The sequence below is a fragment of the Trachurus japonicus genome, chromosome 8 (genome assembly GCF_045865225.1).
Source record: "Trachurus japonicus isolate A0001 chromosome 8, Traja_1.0".
In the NCBI taxonomy this organism is placed as follows: Eukaryota; Metazoa; Chordata; class Actinopteri; order Carangiformes; family Carangidae; genus Trachurus; species Trachurus japonicus.
Genome location: NC_140914.1, coordinates 11,834,329 through 11,844,168, shown reverse-complemented (window position 1 = coordinate 11,844,168; position 9,840 = coordinate 11,834,329). Strand labels below are relative to the sequence as shown.

Sequence of the window (9,840 nt, the reverse complement as noted above, 5' to 3'; positions counted from 1 at the left end):
AAGCCTCCTGATTATGCACTGATTGTGAATAGATTGCCTGGCGCCGCAGCGTCCGTCCATACCTCCACTTGCAATCCGTTTCTGCAGTGAGGTGTGAAAATTAAAGTGAATGTGGAGGAGGAGGAGGAGGAGGAGGAGGGGGAGGAGTCCTCACGAGGAGGGGGTGGGAGGGGTGGGGGAGGAGGAGGAGGAGGAGGAGGAGGAGAAAGAGTTGGATAGCAGCAACACAAGCAGATAGCGTAGCTCACTGTGAGAAGAGCAGAGGCATCAGTGTAAAGAGCAGCATGAGCATCTTGACGGAGCAGCTCTGCTGGGAGCGTCGTTTCTTAATCTGAGTGGAGCGCACAATCTTTGGATACTGATCATCAGCCTGGTAGGTTTATCACACTGCATCTGCCTGATCTGCATGTCCATCCTGCTGTTGTGCAGTGTAAAGATATCTGAAATGATCTGTATAAAAATATATTGAAATGTATGACACACAATGAGAATTTTCCTTTTAATCATGTAATTAAAGGATGCAGAAATGTCATCACTGCTTGGCTGCTATCTAAAGTTTGCCTGTTTATCTTCATCCCAGCAACAGCAGAGAGAGACAGATCTGAGATCATGTGTCTTATTCTATAGCTCTGCTGCTTATTGATAAAGATGCAAAACAATGCTGATGCAGCGTGTTGCCTTATCTGTGCCGGATCATCAGTTTAAAGGCTGAAGCCTCCCCTGTCAAAATGTTTTCCCACACAGTCTGGTTTAGACTGTGCTACATCCCCATTACCCCCCTCCCTCCTCCTCCTCCTCCTCCTTCTCCTCCTCCTCCTCCTCCTCCTCTGTGGGCACTGCTGTTTTCATTACCCATTGTTTCGTCTATAAAAATTCTAATTATACCCTCACACCCGTCATGCAGCCGAGTTCAGCTAAAGTCTGGAAATTCCACAACCTGTCAGGTCCTACAACCACACGCTGTCTATTAGCAGCTCAAGAAGCTCCTGCAGGTCTATCCCTGTTTTCTCTGATCTACCCAGGGTGCCTCACACATTCTGCTCTGCATTGGATTGGGTCTTGAGCACTGATATCCCACTGCAGTCAGAGATTTAATATCAGTCCAGCATTGTCTTCCTAGGTGGGGAAAAAAAGAGCGGGTGGAGGGGAATCAGCTCCACTGGTGAAAAGGGGGCTGCTGAAGTGAGGCATGGAAACAAAGCAATGAGGACAATTCCTCTGCAGCGATTTCTATGGCTATAACCTTGTCTCTTTAATAGACTAAGACTACAATAAGAACACATTTCCAGGTCTATTATCTCCACTTTAGATTGTCATTTACTTGCCATTGACCGTGATAAGTACATCCTCTTAATTCTGCTCTTAGTCACGATTCTGATTATGCAGCCAGAATGGCGGCATGAGTTCACACTCAAGGGATATTGAAACTTTAATAATGTTTAATAATTCATTTTAAAAGGTGGGTATTGCTGAGATTCGAGGAATAGCAGCACAAACGCCTGAGGGTGACTTCAAAAGAATGTCACAACATTGTGCACTGTGATTTAGCTTTTCTTGTCTTTTGCTTTTATCATTTTCTGCAGAGACAGCTGCCAAAATGAAATCAGATCTGTCAATCTACAATAATGTTATGTTGCAGTCTGAGCTCCTAATTGTTGCAACGTCATTTCAGCTCCATGAATTTTACCATCACATTTTCACTGCAACAGATATGAGGCAATATTTAATCTTGCATTTTATGCAAGTCTGTTAAACTAGGATAATTTCAAACCTTGAGTTTTGCTTTAAGGTGATTTTTCATTTTTGAATCTCAAAAATTGTGTTTGGAGGTTCAGCTTGACATTGTACGATGTTGTATCTGTGGGTTGAACCTTTTTTCTTTATTTGTCATGGCTGATTTTACAATAGCAACACAAATTGAAATCTGTTTCTGCACCAAAAAAAAAAAAGCTATAACAAAAAGTGTCATGTCTAAATATAGCCTGTGTTTGGAGCTGCAGAGATTTGTTTGCAATACAGGAGACGGCAGCAGTCAATGAGCAAGATTTACAAGTGTCTGCATGTGAATGAAATCAGCTTGAAATACACTTGAACCCAATACGTTACATCGACTCACAGCTGCCCATCATTATATGTGGTATTCTACTCCAAAGCCTCTGGTCTGTCAGGAAGTTGCTTGTTGAATGCAAAAGGTGGTCTCTTGGATTATGTGGAATGTAGTACAAATGTGAGCAAAAAAAGGTTGATCCAGCTGCCTCCAAGAAATTACATATATGTGCCAGTGAAATATGATGTGGTTAAACTCCACAGAAACCAACCAACAGATTAAGATTGGAAAAAAAAACAGACAATCAAGTACAGCTCATTAGGCAAAATTCAACACGATAACCCTGAACTGAACTCTGATGGAACTGGTAGATAGATGGGGTTGAATCCAGTGTTCGGAAACCTTACTTTGTGTGAGAGAGAGAGCGAGTGTGTGTGTCCTTACTATGACTCATCAACTTCACCATCCCATGCAGCTCTTTACTGTCAAGTCCCAATTTTTTTTGCACTGCTTACCATGCCAGCAATATGACAGAAAATTGAGAGCGTGTGCTGACGTCATTGGAGAGTTCGCTTCATGTACGTCAGAGGCTCTAATCGGTCAAAAACCATCTGAGATAAAAAAAAATAAATAAAAAAAACCTCAACCCACTTCACTCTGTGAATGGTTGATCACCCCGTGGTAAAGATGGACCTCTGCTCTTTCCATTTTCACCCAGCGAATCTAATAACATGACAGCACTCAGACAGCTCTGACTTTAAAACACCATTTCTCAGATTGGAGCGGTAAGTGGCCAGCTCCACTTTTCTGAAAACTTGTTTGAAACCAGCAAATTGCTGTACTGTATTGTGTTATGGAACCCCCACTTGAAAGCTGACCCCCTCTCTCTCTTATGTAATTTTAAACATGAACCCAAGCATCGGTGACATTATGATGCAGTGGTTAGCACTGTGGCCTCACAGCAAGACAGTCCTATGTGAGTTTTCTGGCTTCCTCCCTCATGAAAAATGAAAATTTGTTTAAATGGCAACTCTAAATTGCCCGTTGGTGTACCCATACCTACACCCTATGACAACTGGCACTGGCTCCTGCAACACTGCACAGATAAGAGGTATAGTGTATGAATGCAATCAAATAATAACCACATGATTATAGTGAGTGAAAACATTTCCAGTACACATTTGACAAAGCTACACAAGCCAATTAGATACAGCTTCTTATTAGTATGCTTGACATGATTTGACTATGGGGAATAATTGGATAAAGAAATCTTTCAGTGCATGCAGCTCTCTTAACTTTCAGTGATTTGCGAAGTTGCAAAGACAAACTCGTCATCAAAAGCTCCTCTGAGTCCACCACCACTGGTGCACTGGGACACGGTATTCTCAGTTGATGTGAGTTAAAAGTTCCCCAGCAACACAGTCCAATAAGTGATTATAATTTGCCTGATACGTGTGTCTTCTCTCTTCTCTCATTGCAGACTTTCAAAATGTCTGACTTTGAGGATTTCAGCAGACCAGGGGGACAGGCCAACGCGTCTGAGAGCTACCAGCTCAACCCCACCAGTGTGATTGTGTCAGTGGTCTTCTCCCTCATCTTCCTGCTGGGCACCGTCGGTAACAGCCTGGTGCTCGCCGTGCTCCTGCGGAGCGGACAGGTCGGGTACAACACCACCAACCTGTTCATACTCAATCTGAGCGTGGCCGACTTCTTCTTCATCATCTTCTGCGTCCCTTTCCAAGCCACCATCTACTCCCTGGAGGGATGGGTGTTCGGCTCCTTCATGTGCAAAGTGGTGCACTTCTTCATGAACCTCGCCATGTACGCAAGCAGCTTCACACTCGCTGCTGTCTCCGTTGACAGGTAAATTGCTTATAGCTATACAGTAAGCCTATTTTAAGGAGACTTATACTATGTGACATTTAAAACTGTTTCATAAGTTCAGAGTGCTTTTTTTTTTTTTTTCCAAATGGGGGAATCATTTCCCATGAAGCAGTTTCTTTTCGCTACCATTTCCATTATTTCCATTAGAATGAATCAGACAATTATCCTAGCAATAAACCACTTTTGTTCAAAAATGACAGAAATGATGACTAATAATTAGGATTAATTATGTATCTCTTAACTTTATTTTCCATATAATACTAAAATTAGAGACTGCATCCCTAGCCAGATTTATTGAAAAAGCATGAGCATCAAGACAATTAAACACTATCCTATTACCATTTATGAATATTGTTTTATATATTCTGGAAAATTTGCCTGGTATACTCTGAATTTCTTGTTGCATAAGTCTATGAATACGTACTTTTGAGAAGACTTTTTAGCCATCTTTGAATTTTTGTATTTATATTGTTTAGTGTCTTGTAAGCACATATGGGCTGGGTTCAATAATGTGCATGCATGACACTTAAACCAACCAATCAACCAATCAATCAATCAACAAAGCTTTGTGCATCCTATTACAGTATCAACAACTAATGGTACAGCCTGTTTGATTCCCAGCTCTCCCTGCCTGCATGTTGTCTATGGGCGACATCCTGAATTGTGTGGATTTGAGCCTGCTGTAGAAACGTTGTGTGAATATGTGAATGTGGCCAAAGTGCTTTGAGTGGTCAAAGTGCAGACCATTTATCCCACACTAATATAAGTAATTCATGCACCCAACTGTCTGTTTTGATGAATAAATCTTGCCATCCCTCAAAATGAACCCATGCTTTCCCCTAAAATTAATATTCATGGAAGTGGATGACTAACTACCCCCTCATTTGTCTAAATCAAGTAGTAGTAGTAGTAGTAGTAGTCACCTTTACTCCCTTTTCCTTTGTCTTCTCTACACTAACAGTTTTCATTTCAACCTCTCATACATGGATGTATTGTTCATATCTGGCTTCCAAGCATATTTATAATCTGCTGTGGAAACTTTGGTGAAATTGTCTGAAAATAAATAATCATAATACACTGAGTAATCAGTGATTCAAGGGCACAAATGATTAATCCAAGGGAATGAAATAAGATGTTCAAGAGTATGAATCACTTAGGAGACAAAAAGTTGTTTAATGATTGTGCAAACTAATAATTAAAGGGCAGAAATATTGATCTAAGAGAGGGATTGTGAAGGTTTTGTCTGCTCTTGAGGGTCCTTACTTTCCTGCTGTTTGGTGTCATAAAAGCATCAAGCTGATTCTCTAGTGGAAAAATTAGACACAGCGCAGAGGCTGCTAGAAATTTATTGGGGAACAATATGTATAGCAATTCTTGTTTTCTGTTCAACCAAAGTCATCAACAAATACAAACAATGTTTGTGTTGGCTCCACTGGTTTTTGTCACACTTGAAAGCTAAAATGAGGTATAAATCCAAATACCAAAGACATAGCTGGTGGCAACTGACACATCAGTGAAGGTTAAACAATTAGTCATGTGGTGACAAACACCAATGTGTTGTGCTGCAACAGGTAGACGTTTTCGTCATCAGTCATGCATTAGTTAGCATAAACTAAAGCGTAAATTAATTACCGTATATGTTTTGAGTGTTACAATTTGGAGTTTTGGTGTTTATTAATGGGATACATAATTATATACGGTAACAACTAAGGATCAAATATCTAAGGCACTTGGTAGTCTACACAGTGTCTGTTCGTGGTCTGATTTCTTTGATTTTATACTTCATGATCAGGTTCCCTTTACATTCATTTTACTCATTTGAAGATTTGAAAAATACAGCTCTGGGAACATCAAGGAGAGCAAGACCCCCGAGGTCCACATTAATGAGTCTGAGACCTCTAAGACCTCATGGAGATGCTGAATCTGTAATTGACTATTTTATGAGTCACGCAATATCCCTGGCTGAACAGTAGATCCCTGAGTAAGCTCTAAGGCGGCATTATAGCTGTGGCCAACACAGTCAACTCAGTCAATATGGACAGTGTCAGTGAGCAGCTGCCCTCTGCTGCAGACCCTCTCCGCTCACACCGGCTATGTTTACACTTTAGAGGATTCAATGATTTTTTTTCTTTTCTTTTAACTCAACAGCCAAATGTCTCTTCCTGTGTCTGGAGAAGAGAGTCGGGAGGTTAAAAGATTTTTGCTGTTCAGTTCCTGTGTAACAAGCAGAAAGAAGAAAAAAAAAGCAGCAGCTTAGAGTTACACTTTGACCAGGGATCCCCTGCAGGAATTAAATCACAGCTCCGCCTGAATGAACACCACATACACACACACACACACACACATACACACATATACTCTCCTTTAATGGAAAGTATTTGTGGTGCATCGTGCTACCTTTGCAGCAGATCATGGGCCAACTGTGATTTTATATCAGAGAACTTTCCACTGAGAAAATGATTTCATATGAATCATCAGGGATCAGGGAGTTCAGTTTGAACTTGCTGTTTGAAGTGTGCAACTCACTGCATCTTAAGAAAACATACACAAATAAACAAGCGTATACTGCAAATTCAGAAAACATCCTCATCAAGGCCACTAGTATGGATATGCCTCCACCACCCTGACCATGACCCTGACCTTAACCTCTGACCTTTAACCACCAAAATCTATACAGTTCATCCTTGAGTGTAGTGGACAATTGTGCCAAAGGGGATTTCATTGAGGAGCTCTTGTTATATTGCACCCAGAAGGCCATGATATTGTTTTGTGAGGCCACTAGACTTTTGACCTCCAAACTCTTAACAGTTCTTCCTTGAGTCCAGGTCCATGTTATATATACTGCACCAGAGGTATACATGCAGTCTTCAACACCTAGAAATAAAGAAATCTATATAGTGATTTTGTAACCTGTGTTGAGGCTGTGAGTCATACATAATGGATATAGCAGTCCATGCATTGTATAAATTCAAAGTCCCATATAATCAGTGTGAGGTCTTTGCTGACCATTGGAAAGAAAACACAAAAAACAAACAAAAAAAGCTGTAATTTCATTAAATATACTTCTGAGAGTCTGTTTTTTCAGAGTAATTGCTTTCTGATTCACACAAAAAAGCAAAACATCTTGTCAGACAGACGGTCCATTAGCACATAACTTTCAAATTCATCTGCTAATTCCAGCCAGGCATACAGAGTAATGTCTAAGTACTTGTATATCCCCAAACCACTGAGCCTCCATATGTGACAAGTAGGCTTTTTTTCTCTTTCATGTTGAGCATAAGTGTCTTTGGCCCCATTTCAATGAGGTCTCAAAAAGCAGGGAGGCTGTTTTCGCAGTTTCTGGAGAGCTGGCTGAAGTGTCCTCTAAATGGAGATAGACAGTATGGGAGGACAAGGATTTGCGACATTAGTTGGGATCCCTGCCTTGGGCAAAAGAATCTTCAACATCTGAAACACTCCTAAGCCATTGGAGAAAATGTTCTCATATGGCAGCATTTTGAAAATGGCCATTATATTACAGCTGTGAATGTTCAAAGATGAACAAAGCAGGTATCTGTGAGAAAAAAACAAAACAAAACAAAACAGTGTGTGGTGTTATTATTGAGAGAGACTGGTGCCATAAAAACATCAGGCTCTTTCCTCACCGACGCATGTGCTGTGTGCTGGGATTTGCGCCTTTATCGCCTACCTGTTCGGCTTCATCAAAAGCCAGACACAAGGCACATTCATGTTCTGTGCCATTGTTAAGATCACATCCCATTGAGAAGCCAGAAAAAAAAGAAACCTCTGTGGATGCTGCAACCAGTTTGACATATTTCCCTACGGGGTTTTTTATTCAATAAAACCCACACGCAGCTGCAGCGTAAATGACTATCATTCAGTGCAGAACCTTAAGTATGAGCCGTGACGCTTGTAAGACTGAGTGTGGAGGCGGCTGCTTCTTTAGTGGATATTCCCGTCATGTGATCAAACTGCTGGTGAATTGATTGTTTGTATGTAAACAGGCAATTGGTGAGATGGATTGGTTTTTAAAGTGGTCTAATATTGCACTGTCCTTCCTTTTCTTTTGGATTAAACAAAAGCAGGATTTTGGGTCAAAAATCTAGACCTTAATTGCTCTAATGAAAGAATGGATTAGAATAATTATAGCCTTATTATATAGCCTAACCATTACCTCACTAGCTCAGCATGACTAATTATCTTATTTCAAGTGGTTTTGATTACATGTTGTATTATTATTTTCTCCCTTTCAAGGTATCTGGCCATTCGCTACCCACTCCGCTCCAGGGAGCTGCGAACCCCTTGTAATGCAGTGGTTGCCATGGTGATCATCTGGGGTCTCTCTCTGGTGTTTGCGGGCCCGTATCTCAGCTACTACGACCTGATTGATTACGACAACAGCACCGTATGCATCCCCGGCTGGGAGGAGCAGAACCGCAAAGTGCTGGACACGTGCACCTTCGTGTTCGGCTACGTCATCCCCGTGCTGATCGTGAGCCTCTCGTACACTCGAACCATCAAGTACCTGTGGACCGCCGTCGACCCTCTGGACGGCATGTCGGAATCCAAGAGGGCCAAACGCAAAGTCACCAAAATGATCATCATCGTCACCGTGCTTTTCTGCATATGCTGGCTGCCCTACCACGTGGTGATCCTGTGCTACCTGTACGGAGACTTCCCTTTCAACCAGACCACGTACGCCTTCAGGCTTCTCTCTCACTGCATGGCCTACGCCAACTCATGCGTCAATCCCATCGTGTACGCTCTGGTGTCCAAGCACTTTCGCAAGGGCTTCAAGAAAGTGTTCAGCTGCATCCTCAGTAAAAAAGGGAGAAATAAGGTTCACGTAGTTCATGTGGCCAACACTGTGCCTGGGTTTGAAGCAGGCTCCACAGAGGTGTCACAGATGAACGAGGAGAATATGAGACAGAATGAATGTGAGATGATTAACAGGCCCATTGCAGAGCCAAGAGAAGCGACAGTGACACTGAATTTGCCCTTTCAGCGGCAGACTTGACAAGTGATTCAGGCTTAGCACAGATTGCCTTTTGTAAAAGACATTGCAGCAAATATTTTTAAAAGAAACATGTAAACGTCTAATTATAATAATCACATGTTTAGTGGCAAATGAAAACTACAAACAGATCAGAGAGAAATGTTTTCTAAAAAGGGAAAACTTCTCAGTATTTCTTGTTCCACAATTTGCCTTAACCATGGCTTGCACTTTGGTATTTATTGAAGTTTTTTGCAGTAACTGAGAATCCACATCATTCTCGCACTTTGTCAGAGCAGCACAGAATGTGTCTCGTAATGTTACGGTATCTTTCATCATTTTCAAATAGTCCCAAAGATGCTTCTCCGCTGATGTGAAGTCCAAATCATCGACGGTCTTCTCCAACACTGTGCAGACTGTTGGTTTAATGATCTCTTGCTTCAGCCTCTTTCCACATAAGCTCTCATCTTCACAGTCCGATCAAACTTTAACGGCTAGTTTGGAACCTGCTAGTCTTTCATTTAAGCTGTTTTTAAAGCAGAGGACATTTGTTTTGTATCTTGCATGCAGATGCTGTTCTGTCTTGTCAAGATATTACTGGTATATTCGAATTATGTATGTTTAAACTTTCAGAAAATTGTTTGCAAACAGTGTTATTCAGTTACAGCTTAAATTCATATCAACATGTAAAATGTCAAAATATGGACAGGGCTCATTGCTGTGTTGGGGGTTGAAGAATCAGGTGTGAAAATGTAAGAATTTGGTTAAATATATATATATATATTTATTTGTCTTTGATAATTAATAGCAGTTAACAGTAGAAGACTGAGTCTTTTGGTAGCCTAATTAAAAACTGAAAACATTTTCTTGCTTTATAAATATTTTGCACAAATTGTTTCCCATGGCATGTTTCTCT

General features: G+C 41.1%; 1 protein-coding gene across 1 annotated transcript; it reads left to right on the top strand.

The window, feature by feature from the left end:
• The first annotated feature begins 246 nt into the window (after nucleotides 1-246).
• Nucleotides 247-9,150, top strand: galr2b (galanin receptor 2b). Its single transcript, XM_085785393.1, has 3 exons — nucleotides 247-373; nucleotides 3,528-3,910; nucleotides 8,186-9,150. Exons 2-3 carry the CDS (start codon nucleotides 3,537-3,539, stop codon nucleotides 8,946-8,948), a joined length of 1,137 nt encoding a protein of 378 aa, XP_085641519.1. The 5' UTR covers nucleotides 247-373; nucleotides 3,528-3,536; the 3' UTR covers nucleotides 8,949-9,150.
• Nucleotides 9,151-9,840: the final 690 nt, after the last annotated feature.